The sequence below is a fragment of the Myodes glareolus genome, chromosome 5 (assembly GCF_982192425.1).
Source record: "Myodes glareolus chromosome 5, mMyoGla1.1, whole genome shotgun sequence".
In the NCBI taxonomy this organism is placed as follows: Eukaryota; Metazoa; Chordata; class Mammalia; order Rodentia; family Cricetidae; genus Myodes; species Myodes glareolus.
In genome coordinates, this window is record NC_142030.1 from 22,605,329 (window position 1) to 22,626,749 (window position 21,421).

Below are 21,421 nucleotides of genomic sequence, written 5' to 3' on the forward strand. Positions count from 1 at the left end.
GAATAGTTTTTGGACCGCTGGAGCATGCCCGGCCGGCAACTCCTAGGGAGGTGGCCTACATCCAGCCTTGAGATTTTACTTTAGTATGGTTTCTGGGATTGGCATCATCTACCATGCATGCCATCTATACTCGAAGTCTTTTTTTTTAAAATTATGTTTTAAAATTAGCATATAAAGTAGTACATTCTCATGCGCGTTCTTCCTACACCTTTAGTTTTGGATAGCCCTCCTCTGCACCTGATCTGCTCCCTGATTTCTCCACTCCCATCCCTGTTCACATCTTGGTGTCTCCATTATTTTCTAACTCTATTTTCGTAGCAATCCTTCTACCATCTCCAACCCCCTTCAGGTAAGGAGTCCCTTTTGAAATGGATTTTTAAACCTAAAACAACCTATATTTTGGCAGTAGTCAAGTCAAAAGGGTTTGTTTTTTGTTTCAGGGAACTCTCTACAAAAATTCAGAATCCCAGTTTGGTGTGGGATCCTTCTGTCTCTATGTTGCTTTTCTTGGTTAATGAATATGGGCTATTGATAGGGTGGAACTTAGGTAGGCGGGGAAGATGGAACTGAATGCTGGGAAGAAGAACGGTGGAGTGAAGAGATGCCGTGGAGCCCCTGGAGACAGAAGCTGGGAATTTTACTTGGTAAGCCACTGCCACGTGGTAATACACAGATTAATAGAAATGGATTAAATTAAGGTGTAAGAGTTAGCCAATAAGAAGTTAGAGCTAATGGGCCATGCAGTGATTTAATTAATACAGTTCCTGTGTGGTTATTTCAGGGCTAAGCTAGCCGGGCAGCTGGGATGAACAAGCAGCCCCTCCTTGCAACGCCAGTTTTTATGTTGTTACCTTTCTTTCTGAAGTTAGGCAATCCACTTGGATTCTCTAAGCTTATTAAAGAGGTCAGGCTAGCTCTTTTACATAAGTCCATAGATGAAGAACATTAATTTACCTGACCAATTATCTAGAAACTTACTCTGCGAAAGCCCCCTGGTTTGAATTCTTTCTTGAAGTAGCAACTAATGACTCAAATACCTCCACCCCCTTCTTTCCAGTGTTGATAACTGAACCTAAAATATGCTGAGTGAGCCCTCTATCACCGAGCTATATTCTAACTCTCTCTTCCTCCTTCTCTTCTTCCTTCTCCTTCATTTTATTTTTTCGGAGACAGGATGTTTATATGTAGCCACAGCTATCTGGAACTTGTTATGTAGACCAGGCTGGCCTTGAACTCAGAGATCCCCCTGCCTCTGCCTCTTGAGTGCTGGTATTAAAGGTGTGCACCACCACCGCTCTGCCTTCCTCCTCTTTTTAACAAGAGCTCATGTAGCCCAGATTGCCCTCTAACTTGTGATGTAGCTCTTCTTTCTATGTGTAGGCTGCTGTCCTTGAACCCCTAATCCTGCTGTTTCTACTTCCCAAGTGCTATGATTATAGATGTATATTATCACACCTAAGACATTTTCTTGTATTTAATTGTTGAACTATCTTTAAGAAAATATCTCAATAAAACACTCAAAATGAAAGAAGTAACCTGAAGAAAAAGATTTTAGGAAACATACAGGGAAAATTAAAAGAAAATTGTGCATGGATATTTTGCCTGTATGTATTTCTGTGCACCATCTGGGTGCAGTGCCTGCAGAGGCCAGAAGAGGGCATCAGATCCACTGAGACTCAATTTCAGGTCATCTGGAAGAACAGCCTGGGCTCTCCATCTTCATATCTTTATCCTAAAAAAAAAAAAAGAAATAGTTGGATTGGACTTTTCTGCATAAGAAAAGGAAGAAATCTAGTTTTGATCTTAGGAAGAAATAGGAGACTGAAGACAGAGAAGAGTAAAGGAATAAAACCATTAGGAGAATACAGGTTTAAGGTAGACTACCTCGTTCAAGGTAGGTAGGAAAGGCATGTGAAAGTGGGTCACTAATGTTTCATAAACAGAAGTAGGAATTTGGAGGGACCATGAACTTTGCTTTGGCAGAAGATATTGGAATACCACAGGGGCTAGAATGGAAATTGTAATGAGGACTCAAAGGCTGATTTTGAAAAAAAAAATTTAAAAAGTACTATATTAGTCACTTTTTCATAATTGTGACAAATAGTTTAGAAAGACAACTTAAAAGAGGAAAGTAATTTTTGAGATCATGACTTTAGAGGCTTCAATTGCCCAAAGGGTAGTTGGCCCCATCACTGAGGTCCTGAGACTAGACAGGGAAGATGTACCGGAGCAGGAGTGTTTACCTCCTGATGGCTGCCAAGCAGCACTACCTTATCCTCCCCTGCATCTGAGAGGAGGAACAAGATATCCTTATTGCTTCCTCCAGCTAGGCTTCATCTCTTACTACCCCCTACCATTCTATCAGTCACTTAGTTCTCAATAAGAACTAGATGGTAAGACCATGTTGCAGAAGATACTGCACACTTTGGTTGTAGGACATGGAGAGAAATCAAACTTGCATTGAGTTGGAAGCTTCTTTCCTGCCAGCTAGCTTTCACAATGCTGGAAGATGCTATCCAGGCTGCTGAAGGAGAAAAACCATCAAAAGTCTTACTTAGCTGTGAGCTCTTTGACCTGTAATGCCAATCTACCAGGCAAGATGTGCCTGTTGGTGTGGTAGTGGCATGACAGTTAGGAAGATGCTCAATTGCTTTCCAATTAGATTTGAGACCTGCCCCACAGAATTGAGCTCATGACTGGCACTGTAAATCTGATCAAAAGCTTGTGGATGAGGTAGGGACTAGAGGGAACCTACTACTGAAGCTTTGCTAAATGGATGTATTATCAAAATGTCTCTTAAATATTCACATTTATACCTATAGATGAGGAACTTTTGCCAGTTAATGGTGGTTAAGGAAGGAGAAGTAATTTTTTCTCGCAGTATTAAAGCTACTACTTTAGTAGTAGTAGTAAAGTAAGTGAGTCATTGAAAACAAAAAACCATGACTTCAAACTCTACTACAGAGCTACAGTACTGAAAATACTGCCTGAAAAAATACTGAAAAAATGCCTGGTATTGGCATAAAAACAGAGGACCAATGGAACTGAATCAAAGACCTGGGTATTAATCCACATACCTTCGAACACTTGATTTTTGACAAGGAAGCAAAAAAATCTCAGATGGAAAAAGAAAGCATATTTAACAAGTGGTGCTGACATAACTGAATATCAACATGTAGAAGAATGAAAATAGATCCATATCTATCACCATGCACAAAACTCAAGTCCAAATGGATCAAAGACCTCAACATAAATCCAGCCACACTAACCTTATAGAAGAGAAAGTGGAAAGTACACTTGAACACATTGGCACAGGGAACCACTTCCTAAATATAACCCCATCAGCACAGACACTGAGAGAAACATTTAATAAATGGGACCTCCTGAAACTAAAAAGCTACTGTAAAGCAAAAGACATGGTCAACAAGACAAAACGATAGCATACAGAATGGGAAAAAAATCTTTACCAACCCCACATCAAACAGAGGTCTGATCTCAAAAATATACGAAGAACTCAAGAGATTGGTCATCAAAAGAACAAATAATCCAATAAAAAAATGGAGTACAGACCTAAACAGAGAACTCTCTACAGAGGAATTTAAAATGGCTGAAAGACACTTAAGGAAATGCTCAACATCCTTAGTTATCAGAGAAATGCAAATCAAAACAACTCTGAGAGTCCATCTTACACCTGTAATAATGGCCAAGATCAAAAACACTGATGACAACTTATACTGTAGAAGTTGTGGGGTAAAGAGAACACTCCTGCATTGCTGGTGGGAATGCAAGCTGGTATAGCCCCTTTGAATATCAGTGTGGTGATTTCTTGGAAAATTAGGAAACAACCTTCCTCAAGACCCAGTAATACCACTTTTGGGTATATATCTAAAGGATGCTCAATCGTGCCACAAGGACATGTGCTCAACTATGTTCATAGCAGCATTATTTGTCATAGCCAGAACCTGGAAACAACCTAAATGCCCCTTGACCGAAGAATGGATAAGGAAAATGTGGTACATTTGCACAATGGAGTACTACACAGCAGAAAAAAAAAGCAACATCTTGAATTTTGCAGGCAAATGAATGGAGCTAGAAAACATCATTTTTGAGTGAGGTAACACAGACCCAGAAAGTTAATTGTCATATGTACTCACTCATAGGTGGTTTTTTAAAATAAAGCAATGAAAACCAGCCTACAGATCACAATCCCAGAGAACCTAGATATCAATGAGGACTCTAAGAGAGACATACATAGATCTGATCTACATGGGAAGTAGAAAAAGACAAGATCTCCTGAGTAAATTGGGAGCATGGGGACCCTGGGAGAGGGTTGAAGGGGAGTGGAGAGGCAGGGAGGGGAGCAGAGAAAAATGTAGAGCTCAATAAAAATCAATAAAATAAAAAAAGAGAAAAAAAAAAACCCAAACCAACAATGCATGACGATAGGAGAGAGACCTTTTGGAAGAAAAAGGGAATGGGGTCCAGAGAAAATGGGAAGCAGATAAGAAAATGTAGATGTTTGTAAATATGATCAAAATATATTACATATACATGTATGAAATTACCCAATAATAAATAAACATAAATAATTAAAAAATTAATCAATTGATTAGATTAGAGCCGTCATGATCTAATCACCTCCCGATGATTCACCGTCAACTGGGAACTAAGCTTTCAACATATGGATCTTTTTGGAAGGTTTTTTCATACTCAAACTGTAACAGGCACAGTCATGACTTGCATTTGCGCCTGCAGCTGCGTAATTAAAGTCAGGATGAAGCTTAGCACATCTATCCTCCTTTTGTATCTGTCTTTTACTTTGGGTAAGATCCCTATTGAACTCTGCCTATAGGTGTGTTAATTACTCAAACAGTAGTGGTGTAAAAGCTAGTAATACAGGTTGGTTAGCCTCCTTTTTTTTGTTTATTTTTCATAATTAGCCTCAAATTTATCTAATCTGCTTCACCTTTTAAGACTGAAAGTCATCAAAATAAAAGGAACCAAGGCATTTTACTCCTTACTTTTACAAAATCTATTCTAGACTCTTGAGAATGTGTCTGAAAGTCTTGGACATTGCTCTAAATCTCCAGTTGCGTCGAATTCTAGGAGCAGTGGAGTCTTGGAGGTAGATTACTCTATGAGTGTTCACAACAAACAAAGGCAGTTATCCTGTGCCAGAAACAGAGGGAGCTGAAATGATCCTTTCATTAGTGTGACAGTGACTTATCTGGACCAACCTAACAGAGCCAGAATTGAGATAAGGGTCAACCAGACCATAGTTTGATGTGTGTGTGTGTGTGTGTGTGACCTAATTGTGCATCCCTATTGCCCTTATGCCTCAGTTCTTCCTTCACCAACCCTAAATCTCACTGCAGTATGCTCAAAGTCAGGGCTGGAATACATTGATTTCTTTTCTTTTTAAAAAATATATTTATAAAACCTATATTTACTATTACTTTTTCTTTTTGATTTCTGGAGTGAGTGGTCAGACCTAATTTGTTGGAACTCCCTCAAGTCAAGCCCTTTATAGCCTAGGACTTTGGTAACATCTGGAATGTGTTTTACATCCAACTGTGACCTGAAAGATAACAGATATAAAACAGAAGGCTACTTCTCCTATGGAATATACTTTAGGTTCTTCAAAGATTCCCCTGCTGGGGGTTTTTAATTCTGATATTAAAACTCTTATCTGGCTTGATTTTCTTTTTAACTACAACTCTTTTCCTAGTCTTCATGGACTTCCATGGAGTGGTGAGCTTTCCAGCTAATTCCACCTTGGAATGCTTATGCTGGTCTGTAAACACTACTGTGTGACCATCCTCCTCATGGCCTCTCTCTTCCTCTGCTCTGTGCTCTCAAGCACGTCTGCCACGGCCTCTCTCCTCCGTCTGTATTCTGGGGGCGTGTACCTCTCGGAACGAGCCACTCATGTTTCCACTGAAGCCTGTTGATTGACTGGACACGATGGGAGTTTCCTTTCGCTATAGGGAAGAGGGGTAGAATACGGTATTCCAGAGCACGCTGCTGAAGATCTCTCCTTGCTTCTCTTCGACTTCGGTTCATGAAGTAGGTGGTGTGTTGACGGTCACAACACCAACCTTGGTTATATCCTTTAAACAAGTGCCCATGCTTTGCAATACAGGAAAACTTATAGTTCAGATTTTGGTTTTTGGAGCACCAGTTAAAACTAAAGGAGAAAGAATCCCATTTAAAATTTCATTTGCACTTGGACTGACTACCCCACTTAATCATTTAGGTGCAGTTTTGTACACGGGGAAAATGGGACTTGTAGAGGGTAAGTGGCTTCTTTGAGCTCACATGGATAGTAACTGGCAGGAACAGAGCCTGAACCCAAGTCCTCCCGATTTAAAAGTTTGAGCTCTTTTTCTCTTGACAACTGTAATTGATTCCTATAGAGTTCTGGACTTGGAATTTTTGGCTCGCGTTCTGAACTGGCATACACAGTCTTATACTGGAGCCTCTGACTCAATATTGTGTTCTTAGTCTATTCACTTCTGTGTCTAAGGTTTCCTTTCTGTAAACTGTGGAACATTAGAATAATACTTAAAAAAAAAGAAAAAACAGTTTTCCAACAGAACTGCCTTGATGATGGGGTCTTGGGGTGGGTAGGGAGGAAAACAATCATCAGTAGAGCTAAAATTAATTGAGCGTCCACAATTATGTGTCAGGGATAGGTTATTTACATATAAAACTTAATTTATTCAGAGTTATTAATAGCTGCAGCTGGTCCAGCATAGTCATTGGCAATTAGGATGGTACTGGCCACTAAGAGTCCTAACAGTAGCGCTGTGCTGATGAAAACTGCTGGGCTAGGCCACGTGCCTTACCCAAGGCTAGCCAGCTCGCGAGGAAGGTCAGCATTTATTCTCAGAGCCATCCCACAACGAAGTGTGACCTCTTGCTGATGACTTGTCCGTTTGAGAAAAAGTAGCCACACACAGGCCAGCTGTCATTATTCTCAGAGGCAGCTATACTGACGCCACCAGGCTAAGATGTTTCATCTTTATGGTTACCCTTGCAAAAGATCTCTGCGTTTTTTCTCCTTAAAAAACAAAACAAAACAAAACAAAAAACCCCAACTTTATTTCTTATGCTTCTTGAGGACCAGCCAACTTGGAGTTCAGTTAAAAGCTTCAAAATCTTCATCTCAAAGCCTTATTTCCTGCCAGACAAGATGGCACACCTTTAATCCCAGCACTGGGGAGGGAGAGGCAGGGGTATTTCTGAGTTCAAGATCAGTCTGGTCTACAGAGGGAATTCTAGGACAGCCACAACTCTGTAGAGAGACCCTGTTTCAAAAGAAAACAACAACAACAAAAAGCTTCCCGTGCTTGAGCTTGCATTCCTCATCTCAGTGCCTTTAAGTCCATGAAAACAACACTCAAGTAAGAAAGAGGGGAGAGGAGAGAGGATCATGAAGAAACGGGACGAGATGGAGGGAGGGAAGTGGAGGGGGAATACACACACGTGAACAGGGCTGGGTTTGGAGCTTGTAGCTACCTGTTGCATCAAGACAGGCTCACCACGACAGGAAAGTTTGCAAATTCAGGAGTCATTTCTGGCTTCATAACCGTTTTCAACATCAAAGGCTTTGGAGGCCTCCTTCGACTCACTCAACCGTGGAACTGTGAAAATCGTGCCGGGGAGGGGAGGCAAGGGCGAAAGGTAGGCTTGAGGAACAACCAAGGACAAACAGGAAGCCCTGAGAAGGAAATGACTCACAAAGGAGGGAAAGGGGTGCTTTCTCACTTTTATTAACCATCCTCCCCTGCACAGAGAAGAGAGTTTCCATTAGCTTTGTTTTCAAAGCTTTCCTTCAACAAGATAAAGCCTCCCAAATCCCTCCTGCGGAGGGAGCATCACCTTTTCCAAAGACACCACAGGCCTCCTGACCTTGTAGGTCATTTTGACTTCTTGTGAGTCATCTTCATTCTGAATGTTATGTTTGATACTTATTATTATCGATAAAAACAGTGGATGAGCCAAAGATTTGTTAATAGATTATTTAGAAACTGATCATGGTTGCTAAACTTTGTCTAAGAAGTAGAAGGCTCTTGGGCTTAGAAAAGCCTCAGTGGGCAGGGATAGGCCCCATAGCCAGTCCTGAAGTGAGATCAGCTGTTTAATGAAGTGTTGACATTGATCTGAATCGCAGAATAATGAATATGTTTCAGTTTTCCGTGGTGGGTGAGGCAGACAAGTAAATGTGCTGGCTACAAACAAACACACAAACAGTTTTGCAGTCTGTCAGTTTCTGAGGGAGCATTTGTACTAAGTTACTGGGGAAAGATGCTCACCAGGGTATAGTATTTTATTTTAAGCCAAGTAGGTATGAATAACTTCAGGAATAGCAGTAGGCCCCAAGGAAGAATGCTTGGGGGAAATGATGCCCAGTAAGAATGTCCCTGTGTGGGAATGCAGGAATGACCAAAAACTTCGAGGACAGTGACTTAGAGCACTTAATTTTAATGTATCCTATTATTAAAATAAATTGTTTCTCTCTCTCTCTCTCTCTCTCTCTCTCTCTCTCTCTCTCTCTCTCTCTCTCTCTCTCTCTCTCTCTCTGTGTGTGTGTGTGTGTGTGTGTATGGGGCCAGAGATCAATGCGGGTTGTCTTCCTTTATCAAGCACTTTTTTTTTTTTTTTAAGATGGAGTTTTTTCCTGAGTCTGGGACTCATTAACTGGTTAGACTGGCTATCCAACAAGCTCTGGGTATCTGTCTACCCCCCACCCCTTCCCCCAAACCCCAACACTAGGGTTGCAGATAAACCTATGTTATATATTATGCTTGGATGCTGGGGCTCTGTGCACACGTCCTCATGTTTGTTTGGCAGGCACTTTACCAACTGAGCAATCTTCCCAGCCATGTGCTTCCTATTCTGCATGGTGCTTTAGATTCCTGCCCTCGTCCTGCAATCTTCAAGTGAAAGTGAGTGAGACCCACAGATTTTATTGGTGGTCCTTGGAGGGGCATAGCCCATGTTTGAGATGGAACAGTATGGTAGGGACACCTGCAGATGGTGAGATGACCACAGGGGTTGGGAAGCCTCTAGGCCCAGGAATTTGAGAGGACACTAGGAGAACATAAGCATCATCTCTTCCCAGTGCTTCAGAAATGTATGTTCCTGTTGGAATTGCAGATTCCCGGTGGAAATGCAGGCTCCCGGTGGAGCATGCAAAGGTATATTTTATTTAGTTGTTAGATAAAAGAATGAATTTAAAAGGCAAAAGTCATGAAAACATTTGGCTCATCTACTTAAGAAATAAATATTTGAATATTAACATGACTTAAATAGACAAGTATGCAGCAAAGAGATTTGGGTCATTATTGTCACTGGATTTTAGAAGTTGGTTCTTTCCTCCCACCACGTGCGATCTAGGGATTGAGCTCAGGCCATCCAACTTGGTGGAAGGTTCCTTAACATTCTGAGCCACCTTACCTGTCCTGTCATTGTTAGATCAATGAAGAACCGTGCTAATTTGGAAGTGAAGTATATGTGTATGTCCGGGCCACTTTTCCATTCTGATTCCTTTCTGGGTTGTAAGAATGGCATGGCCTGTGTATGGAAAGAGTGATCCAAAAGCTATGCCTGTAAAATTATCACATAGACATCCTCAGACTTTGAGAAATGTCAAGAAAAGCATAGCTACAAAAAGGATCACCACTGTGTTTATCCCAAAGCTCTGTAGGAGAGGTTCTTGGGTCATCTCTTAGCCCTTCGTTCATAGAGAATCAGTGATAACTGTGTTCTTAGAACACAGCAAAAATGAAGTGGTTGGTTAGAAGGTACTGGGGTTACAAGGGACTCCTATAAAACAAGCCATTAGTATTCTCTCGATAGGGCAGGGTCTTATAGAGAAGTTCGATAAAGTGTGGTAATTAATAGCCACAGTGACAAACATGGTTCACCAGGGAATGGTGAAATGGTAGCCTGTTGAAGGTTTTCATCAAGGTGTTTACTACAGGAAGTAGCTTGGAGAGTTTCTGAGACCCAACTCTCCAAGTGGGTCAAGTGGATCAGTCCCATTGTTTCTTAAGCACACTGTATAAAGGCAGACAGACCTATTCATTTTCATATTTGAGTTCCAAAACACCCCTGTAACCACTCTCCTCATTTTCCAGATTTGTTTCTATGATTATATTTCATGTTAACTGAAACACCTCCGTGCTGCCTCTCCAGTTGTACTTTTCAGTTTAATGTTCTGTTCTTATCTCATTCTCAAGTTATTTATGACGAAAACACAAGAAGTCTACTTCCTGTCCCCAATTCTCAGTCTCTATTTTTGTGGCACAATTCTCAAGGGAGATGCCTTGGGTTCATCCTTGAAAGCTTTCCCGTTCTCGTGCACATTCTCATGTTTTCTTTTTATTGAGCTATACATTTTTCTCCGCTCCCCTCATTTCCTCTTCTCTCCCCTTCTACCCTCTCTAGTGACCCCCATACTTTTACTCAGGAGATCTTGTGTTTTTCTCCTTTCTATGTAGATCCATGTAATATCTCTTTGGGTCTTCTTTGTTGTCTAGATTCTCTGGGGTTGTGGACTGTAGGCTGATTTCTCTTTGCTTTATTTCTAACAGTCACTTATGACTGAGTAGATATGATATTTGTCTTCCTGGGTCTGGGTTACCTCACTCAATGTGATTTTTTCTAGATCCATCCATTTGCCTGCAAATTTCAAGATGTCATTACTGGTAGTACTCCATTGCATAAATGTACCACATTTTCTATATCCATTCTTTGATTGAGGGGAAGATATCTAGGTTGTTTCCAGGTTCTGGATATTATGAACAACACTGCTATGAACGTAGTTGAGCACATATCCTTGTGGTATGATTGAGCATCCTTTGGGTGTATACCCAAAAGTGGCATTGCTGGGTTTTGAGGTAGATTATTTCTTAATTTTCTGAGAAATCATCATACTGATTTCCAAAGAGGCTGTACAAGTTTGCACTTCCACCAGCAATGGAGGAGTGTTCCCTTTACCCCACATCCTCTTCAGCATAGGCTGTCATTAGTGATTTTGATCTTGGCTATTTTTACAGGTGTAAGATGGAATCTCAGAGTTGTTTTGATTTGCATTTCTCTGATGACTAAGGATGTTGAGCATTTCCTTAAGTGTCTTTCAGTCATTTGAGATTCCTCTGTTGAGAGTTCTCTGTTTAGGTCTGTACCCCCTTTTTTATTGAATCATTTGTTCTTTTGATGTAAGTTTCTTGAGTTCTTTGTATATTTTGGAGATCAGTCCTCTGCCCAATATGGGATTGGTGAAGATCTTTTCCCATTCTGTAGGCTATCGTTTTGTCTTGTCGACAGTGTTCTTTGCTTTGCAGAAGCTTTTCAGTTTCAGGAGGTCCTATTTATTAATTGTTGCTCTCAGTGTCTGTGCTACTGGGACATTCTCATGTTTAAAGTCCTGTTGAAGTTTTATTGGCTGCTCTATCCCTCTGTGTTTTCTTCTCATGCTTCCTCCTCCCAAACCTTGACTGCCTAATTTTACTTCCTGGACTTTTGAGTTCTGTAGACATCTAACTTAAACATGATCATACTACACACACACACACACACACACACACACACACACACACACACACACACACAATGTACCACTATGTAGCCCCAACCGACTTGGAACTTGTGTAGTCCAGCTGACTTCACATTCAGTCTCCTGCCTCAGTCTTTGAAGTGTTGGAATCACAGGCATGCATGAGCATAGCTAGCTATTTGCTCTTCTGTGCCTGTGTTAATTCACTCAACAATGTAACATCCATATTATAACACGTGAAAAAATTCCTGTAATTAGGGCTGAATTTATACTGACTTTCTAACTTCAATGACTACATGCTCATCAATGGATATGAATTTTGTAAATTATTGCTCTTTGTTTTATTTTATTTAAATTCTTTTTTAAAAATACTATTTATTTATTATGTACACAAGGGCACCAGACCTCATTATAGATGGTTGTGAGCCACCATGTAGTTGCTGGGAATTGAACTCAGAACCTTTGGAAGAACAGGCAATGATGCTCTTAACCACTGAGCCATTTCAGACCCTAAATTCTTTTTTTTGTTGTTTGTTTTTCAAGGTAAGATTTCTTTGTATAGCTCCAGCTGTCCTGGAAATTGCCCTATAGACCAGGCTGGCCTGAAACTCAGAGATTTGCCTGTCTCTGCCTCTTGAGTGCTGGCTTAAAGGCATGCACCACCATGCCTGGTTTCATTTAAGTTTTGTTTATTTTTTGTCTGTATGTGTGTGGGTGCATATGTCCCACAGTGTATGTGTGTATGTGTGTATGTGTGTATGTGTGTGTGTGTGTGTGTGTGTGTGTGTGTGTGTGTGTGTAGGTCAGAGGACAACTTTCAGGAGTCTCTCCTACTATATAGATTCTGGGTATTGAGCCCAAGTTATTAGACTGGTGGCAAGTGCCTTCACCCACTGAGCCATCTTGCTATGTTATGGAGTTCGAGACCTGCAGGAAAAGAACACACACTATCCGGATTATAATTAGTTAAATTCACTAAAACTGCTAGCAGGACAACCGAACCGAACCGGAGACTATTGCACAAAGAGGGGATTTTTAAAAGCAAAAGCCGTAAGAAGACCTTGAGTGTCTGCACAAGCAAGGCAAGAGTTATTCTGCTCTGCCAAAGTTAGGTAGTCAAGGCAACCTCAAAATAGTCCTCGAATGTCTGCGTAAGCCTGTTACCGAGGTCAAAAAGGCAGTTAGCCATATCACAACAAAGCAGATGGTCACAACTGTTCATTTTCGTGTGGAGGTCACTGAGTCCGGGTTGCTTATTGTCCAAGGACTGGAGTCAGAGACAAATGGCTGGTGGGGGCCAAGAGGGATGCCCAGCACAAAACAGAGTTTCTTTGGTCAGCACAGCTGGTCCTATTTCCTTCTCCTTCCTCCCTCCCTCCCTCCCTCCCTCCCTCCCTCCCTCCCTCCCTCCCTCCCTCCTTCCCTCCTTCCCTTCCTCCCTTCCTTCTGTTCTCCCTTCCTTCCTTTCTTTCTCCTTCCTTTCTCATAGGGCTTTGCTATGTACCCGAAGCTGGCTTTGAACTCTTGCCTCAGCTTTCTAAGTGCTGGGATTATAGATGTATACTACCATACCCAGCATATTTAAATAATTTTGACATAATTTTTTTTATATTTAAGTGAATGTTGTCAATTTATTTTAAGTGCTCAGTAATTTTAGTTTTCATTTTGTTAAGATGCTTTTGCTCATCAACGCTTTTTGTGTGCTTTGAGTTTTGCATGGTCCCGGGTTGGGGACTCTCTTTTCTAAGCACGTGGAGCCTGTGCAAGAGAGTGATAAAGGACGACCACAAACCAAGACCAATTTTGCTGCTGGTGTCTTCAGATCAGGAGGGCTCCAGGGTTGAGTGGGGTGAACTTGAACCCTAAACCTAATAACAGACGTCTGGTTTTTGAATTCTCAGTTTCTCAGATAAGGCTTTATTTTCTCCACTCAGAGTGCAGGCAGACAGACACACCTCAGAGACATCCCCTAATTCAGATTTTCTCTTAAATCTACCAGATCATGCATGGGGTGATGCTAACTTTATTGGACTTTTTGTGCTTCGTCTCTGGACTTTGAAAGGTTTCAAAACTTCATTTCCTTTTTGTATATGTACATAAAGTCCTAAGACCTGGGTGTGGTCTCCTGACCCAGACTGGCCAAGCAATCATTATTGAGGTTAGATGTTCACACTGTGAGAGAAAGCTCCCGAATCTGCCCAAATGTTGTGAGCTCTAAGGACCACACAAGAATAGAATTGCCGGAGCCTTGACATAATTGGACAAATTCGGAGACTGAAGTCAAGCAGCAATGAGTAGAACTAAGAGATGAAGTGAGACAAGGTTCTTATTATATTATTTGAACTGTGGATCCTGCTGGGCTGGACGCCACTTCTATCTTAGATTTTTCCAGCTATATAAGCCAGTTGATCTCCTCCTTTTTTTTTTTTTCCATTACACTGTTGTATTAGCTATCTTCTTGTTGTTATGACCAAATGACAGAAGGAACATAAGAGAAGAAGGTTGTTATTTTGGCTTACAGTTCAATGAAATTCAGTCTATCATGGTAGGGGAGGCACAGCTGCAGGTACATGAGGTGACTGGTCACATGGGCTCAGTAGTCAGGAAGCTGGGACAGAAAGTGAACAAGAAGTGGGGTGGGACTACGTAATCTCAAGGCCTGACTGCCCCCACCCCCAGTGAAGTTCCTCCAGTGAAGTCCACCTTTTTAAAGTCCTACAAGCTTTCACAACAGATGAATTGGAGACCAAGTGTTCCAAGACATGAACCTTTCGGGATATTCCACATCCAAACCATAGGTTTTTAAATACAGTTTTGATTGTTTTCTAAAATTATTACAACTAACCTATCTAGTTTCATAGTCTCTTTCAGTAATGAATGTGTTGATGCATCACCAAAAAATAATTTAAAAAATCCTGTCTTATATAAATGTTTATTTAACCCAAACAATAATAAACCTGAAGTAGGGCGCTCTGGTAGTTTGAATTTAATTGATCCCCATAAGTCAATTACACTATTGGGAGTGGCACTATTAGGAGATAAGGCCTGTTGAACTAGGTGTGGCCTTGTTGTCATTGTGTGTCACTGTGGGGGCAGGCTTTGAGGTCTCCTAAGCTCAAGTTATGCCCAGTGTCTCAGTTCACTTCCTGATACCTGCATAACTCTTAGCTACCTCACCAGCACTGTGTCTGCTTGTACCCCATGTACCACCATGATGATAATGGCCAGAACTTCTGAACTGTAAGCTATCCAATTAAATGTTTTTTTATAGGAGTTGCCATGGTCACATTGTCTCTTCGCAGCAATAACTAAGATAGGAGGCAAAAGACCCTAACTAAGATACGTAGCGGCTCTAGCATTGCCACGGGAACCCAGGGGCTAACCTTACTGTGTTGACTTTGTCCTTTCTATTGCTGGGCCAAGGTTGTCATGTGGCTGCTGCTTAGCTGGCATTATGATTGTGCCATCAGCAAAATAAAGAAGGAAGTAGAGGAGACGGGACTCTTGGGGACAGTGAATGAAGTCCTGAGTGAATATGCATGGTTGACACAGCCACAGCCAGGTCAATGACCCTGATGCCTCAGGCCCTTGGCATCTACAAGTTGAGAGAACTTGTAGAAAGGGTCAAACACAGCTCCCTCTGCAGGAAGATTGTAGCCTGAGAATTCCTCCCTGCAGAGACACCCCCCCCCCACTGAGATGAGCCAACCTACCTACTTACTCAGGTACACAACAAACCCTCCTCCTTGTTCAGTGATATATAATAAACTCTGAGTTCCCCAGGTTGCTGCTGGTTCATTAGAAGACATGGATTACTGACCCCAGCTTTTCTGCACAAATGTCTGTGACTGTGTGTTTGTCCTTTCTTCAATGCCCCATCACACAAGTCATGTCAAGCCCAAGGCTGTGCAGGTTGCTGCAGGTGGCACCTGGACAAGAAACTTGACTACTGGGAATGCATATTGGTTTGGTGAGGGAATGATCCCCTCAGAAGTTCTCAGATATAAAGGTAGGGTGGAGGGAATTTCTAAGCAATGAGTGTAAAACATGGAACAAGCAGAATCTAGAGATGTGTAGTTAGATGTATGCACTTTGAAGGGGATTTTGAGGAACTGTGAAACAGTACTGGTTGCCAAAGGACAGGGGGATAATATATAAGGTGCTGTAGAAAGATGCCAGGACAAAAAATGCCTATGTTAATGTGGGGTGAAGGTATGTATTCCCTGAAGGTACAGGACTTCCACTTTGGATACTTCTAAAACACATAGATATCTCTAGATTCAGGGAAGAGCCTGATTCCAAGTATGAATCTCAGAAAGACTGGAAGGATGGAAGTTGGAAGGCCATTCGTTCATTTCCCGTCCTCCCAGATCTGAAATAATCACACAGAAACTGTATTATTACAACACTGCTTGGCATAATAGCTCATGCTTCTTATTGGCTAGTTCTTATATCTTAAATTAACCCATTTCTATTAATCTGTGTATCGCCACATGGTTGTGACCTACCTGTAAGGATCCATCCGGTGTCCAGCATCTGCCTCCTGAGGTGGATACATGGCTTCTCTCTGACTCCACCTACTCTTTTCTCCTCTATCTGCTTGGAACTCTCACCTTGCCTTATTTTGCACTGCAATAGGACCAAAGCAGCTTTATTCATTAACAAAACACATTTACAACATACAGAGGGGAGTTCCATATCAGTGAGTCTTGAAACTGATCAAGGGGGTTCAGAGGAGGAGGAGGTCTCTTATACAAACTACAAGGAAGATGCCTCTGCCAATAAATATGGGGGGTCAGATAATAAGGCTAATGCAAATGGAGAGAGCATGAGGTTTGGGAAAGAACCTGGAAGCCATATTTCTGATGTGTCTGATAATTATATCCATGTAGATAAATTGAGTATCTATATCCATGTAGATAAGTAGAGTCAGGGGAGAACCTACTAGATCCATAGGTTTTCATCCAGTGGCTTGGTCACATCCTTCCACACTCGTTTATTTTATTACTCCCTTTATTTTAGGGGACATTTCTTTAACCACCTGAAGCTTCAGTGGGCTTCATTAAACTATTTGGGGATGACAAGCTTACAACAAATTAAAGGCATTGAGAGAATTGCCATCCAAAGGGAAATAAAAACCTTGTCACTGAAATTTGCCAAGTATGGTAGTTTGAATGTAATTGACCCCCTTAAGCTCATAGGGAGCGACATTATTAGGAGATGTGGCCTTGTTGGAGGAAATGTGTCATTGTGGGATCAGACTTTGAGATCTCCTATGCTCAAGCTATGTCCAGTGTCTCAGTTCACTTCCTATTGCCTAGAGATCAAGATGTAGGATTCTCAGCTCCTTCTCCAGCACCATGTCTACCTGAATGCCACCAATCCTTCCATGATAATAATGAACTAAACCTCTGAATTCAATTAAATGTTTTCCTTTATAAGAGTTATCATGGTCATGGTGTCTCTTCACAGCAATAGACACCCGAACTAAGACAGAAGTTGGTACCAGTGACTGAGGTATTGCTGTCATAGGCCTGAACATATTTTTGTTTGAAGGAACATGGACTTTAGGACTGTGGATTAGGAAAACAATGGAATGTTTTATCTACTTCTTAATGGACCATACTAGTAGGAACATGGAAGACAGTGGTGCTGAGTGTGATTTGATGAACTCTGGGGACCTGGCTCAAGAGGTTTCAGAGGAAAAGAATTTTAGTGTGTTGCCCAGAGGTTGCTTTTGCAATATTTTGTTGACGAATGTGACTGTTTTTGGCCCTTATCTGAAAAGTCTGCCCAAAGTTAAAGTGAAGAGTTTTGGATTAATTCCATTGGCAGAGGAAATCTCCAAACAGTATAGTATAGACTCTGTCATGTTGTTTTTTTGTCATTTTAGTGTTAGCTCTAATGAAGATTTATAATGGATAGGGGCAAGCTGAGGAAGGAAAAATGCAAAATGTACAATTTGAGGAGAAAAGGAACACCAGGAAGTGAAATGGAGCTAAGTCCTGTGTTCAAGGAGATAAACAGGTCAAGAAATGGAATAAAAAGAGTGGTGACCTCAGGGCAAGATCCCACCCAGTTAAGTTTCCAATTTGTGAAAAAGAATTAAAGAAAAGCTTAGGGCTGTATGTGGTGATGCACACCTTTAATTTCAGCATTGGGTAGGCAGAGGCTAGTATATGTCTGAGTTTAAGGCCAGCCTGGTCTGTAGAGCAAGTTCCAGAACAGTCAATCTTAGTGAAGGTAACCATTGAATATTCCAGCCCCAGCAAGTGGTAGAACCTAGCATCTTTGGTAATGTGATTTTGGCTTTAGAGTCAAGAATGGAAAGGGGTTATGGAATCTAACTCCATGACTAAGGAAAGCCACTGAAGCTAGGCATGTGAGAGGGGTGTCTAGGCCTAGAGACGCCACTGAATGAAGCTGGAAAGCTGAAGCCTGGATTGCCATGGAGACCCCAAGATATTGGAGATGCCCCAGCCTTGGAATACCTGCCAAGGAAAGGGGCTAACAGTAAATGGAACCAGACCAAGAGATAGAAGTATGTATGTTTTCCTAAGAGTTGCTGTGGTCATGGTGTCACTTCACAGCAGTAGAAATTCTAACTAAGATGTTTATCTGTTGGAGTAGGGGCCAAAGTTGAATCTATTGATATTTTAACTATGGTCTGTGCCCACAGCCCTATGGTCAGCACCCTGCTGCCCTAAACTGGTGTGACTTCCAATCCTGCCAGCTACAATTTAGTTGCGGCTACCAAATGTAGGTTTTAACTAAGTCTCTATCATTCTATTTACCAACAAAAACTTCGGATTCAGATTTTGGGGCGAAAAACTGCTAGAGCAGAGAAGCTGAGAAGCAACCAGTTAAATTTCTTTTTTGTCCGGAGACCCAGCAAGAGAATCATCTCTTCATTCACTCCAAACCAAAAAAGATCACGAACTTCTAAGACCTTCCCTGTCTCTTCTCTGCATCTCTCTATTCATATTCCTGCCTTCTTGATGACCAATTCTGGTCAGCTTGTCACTGAATCTGTGCCCTGATTCAAGGTTAACTTTATTAACACAATCTCGGGGGGGGGGTGTCCCAGTGCAATCAAATATCCCGTGACACCAAGATACCAAGATCCAGAAGAATTGTATCAGACTTTGTCACCCAGGTCTTACAAGCAGTTCTGAAGAGTTTCCTCCAGTATTCCCTCCCTCTGCTCCCTTCACTATGTTTTGGAGTGGCAATGTAATCTGTGCCATTATATGTTGAAGTATGTGATCTGTTTTTGATTTTGATTTTATAGGGGATTCCAGTTAAGAGATTTCATGATTCTCAGAAGAGACTTTGAACTGTTAAACATTGTTGAGACTGTGATAGGCTATGGGGAGTTTGGAAATTGGACTGAATGCACTTTTACATTATACTAGTTTGTTGTTTGTTTGTTTGTTTTTTGAGACAGGGTTTCTCATTAGCTTTGGAGCCTGTCCTGGAACTAGCTCTGTAGACTAAACTGGCCTCAAACTCACAGAGATCTGCCTGTCCCTGCCTTCTGAGTGCTGGGATTAAAGGCATGCACCACCACTGTCTGGTGCATTATGATATTGTTACAAGCTTATGGGAGACAGGGAGTGGAATGTGGTGGCCAGGAGGTGGAGGACCTTGCCAGTTTTTCAGTTGTTCTACTTTTTGAGCAGGATGAACCAAATAACACAGACCTGAGACCATAGTGCTTTGTTTCTTTCTCTTTTCAGCTGGGCTCCAGAGACTATGTAGAGCTTTGCAAAATTAGAAGTCAAGTTGCATCAGGAACATGGAAGAAACAAGAAAGGGAAGATGTGTAGATGAAGTTCTGAGTGGATGTATATTGTTCACATAGGCACTGCCATGTCAAGGATTCCAGTGTGTCAGACCTTGGAAACAGCAAAGCCTTCCCCTAGTCTGAGTATGTATGTGGAGAGTCTACAGAAAGTATCAACCACAGCTTCCTCCTCCAAGATAACTACAGCCAGAGACAGCTCACTCCTCAATGGAGATGGACTAACCCTCCTTATCAGCTGTATGTAATAAACCCACCTGCTTGTTCAGTCATACACAATAAATATGCTGAGTTTCCAGGTTGCGGTGGGTGTGTCTCCGTCAGAGAGGGCATGGCCCACTCAATCCCAGCTTCTCTATGTGTGTGTCTGTTCTTTCTTCATTCCCTCATCACCCCTGTGAGGTCGGATCCAAAGCTGTACAGATCAGAGTGATTTTCAACCCTACGGTTTGTCCTATTGGCCAGAAGCATTTAGTGTGACTTCTTCCTGCTGCAGAGGACCTGAGGATGGGAGCATGTCGTGTGGGTTATTCTTGCTGCAGAGGAGCTAGGGAAGGAAGCATGTTGTGTGGCTTCTTCCTACTGCAAAGGAGCTGGTGATGGACTATTTTGAATTTTATTGTCTCCTTGTTAGAGGTAGGCAAAGGGAAAAAGAGGTAGAGATGGAAAAACCCACACTAGGAACTTGGATTTTATCGCTTCTCTTCACTTACGAGCTGTCAGGTAACTGTTACTTGTACAGATCTTTCCATAGTTTAATGCTGACTGTTGGATAAAGGACACAAACATGGAGACAATGGGCCTTCTACAGATCAGCAGAATTTAATATTATTTAGGTATGTAGAATTGTTCTTAGTTTTATTGTTTCCGCCTCTTGTTTCCTTACTGTAAATCTTTTAAAATGATTTAAAATTTTATTTTATATATTTATTTGTGTGTACATGTATGTATGTGATATTCATATCCCATAAAATATGTGTGGAGGTCAGAGAACAACTTTCAGGACTCAGTCCTCTACTGTGTGGGTCTTGGGTGTGGAACTCGGGTTATTGGGCTTGGAAGCAAGTGTCTTTATCCGATGAGCCATCTGAACAACTCTATGCTGAATATTTAACCTCAATTTTCTACTGTAAGTCTGCTCCTTATAGCCCCTTTGCTCTCAATAGACTGCAGTCTGCTGAGAAAATTGAAACCAGGATATATGAAATTCCTCAATATCCCACCTTACCTCTCTTTGTTTCCCTTGAGTTTAAAGAGTAGGACCTACAATTGTGGTCTTAACCTCATTCACATCCATTATGCTAAAAGCTACTTTATGTTGATTTTACTCTTTGTATCCTAACATTTGGCTTCCAGTGGTAGCAGGCATACCTTAAGTATTAGCTGGACATTTATTGAAACTCCTTTACAGGACTTAATCACATCAATTATTTCTTCTTCCGAATATCTTTTTCTTTCATTTCCAACTTTTAGTTTATACTTACTCAACATGTATTTTTAAAATGTTTACTTATTTATTCATTTGTATGTATGTATGTATGTATGTATGTATGTATGTATGTATGTATATATGCATGTGCATGTATGCAAGCCATGGCATGCATGTGGAAGTCAGAGGACAATTTGCAGAAGTTGGTTCTCTCCACTATGAGAGATCCTGGATATCAAACATAGGTGCTCAGGCTTGGTGACAAACATGTTTACCTGCTGAGCTACCTTGCCCACCTTCAAATCTGTATGTTTAGAACAGATCTATCTATCTATCTATCTATCTATCTATCTATCTATCTATCTATCTATCTATCTATCTATCCATCTTTGTGTGTGTGTGTGTGTGTGTGTGTGTGTGTGAGAGAGAGAGAGAGACAGACAGACAGAGAGACAGAGAGAGACAGAGACTGTATAGTAAGTTTATGGGTGCCTGCAGAGATCAGAAGAGAGTATTGGATCTCCCGGAGCAGGAGTTGCAGACAATTTTGAGCTGCCCAATGTGCTAGAATTGTACTTGGGCCCACAAAACTATCTCTCAAGATCCTCAAATTTGCACTTAT

The 21,421-nt window shown here is 41.4% G+C and overlaps 1 protein-coding gene and 1 long non-coding RNA gene across 2 annotated transcripts in view; one reads left to right on the top strand and one right to left on the bottom strand.

Annotated features, from left to right (window-relative positions):
- Positions 1-19,668, top strand: part of Vangl2 (VANGL planar cell polarity protein 2) — a 67,568-nt gene extending 47,900 nt beyond the window's left edge. The window contains exon 8 of the mRNA XM_085687694.2: positions 19,306-19,668. Within this exon, the coding sequence (XP_085543820.1) occupies positions 19,306-19,395 (90 nt within the window). The 3' untranslated portion in view covers positions 19,396-19,668. The remainder of the gene's footprint in view (positions 1-19,305) is intronic.
- On the bottom strand, positions 1,461-7,696 carry LOC148122000 (uncharacterized). The gene is made up of 2 exons (XR_015737794.1): positions 7,522-7,696; positions 1,461-1,732 (listed from the first exon to the last, which is right to left on the bottom strand). It is a non-coding gene; the product is annotated as an uncharacterized LOC148122000 (long non-coding RNA).
- Positions 19,669-21,421: the final 1,753 nt, after the last annotated feature.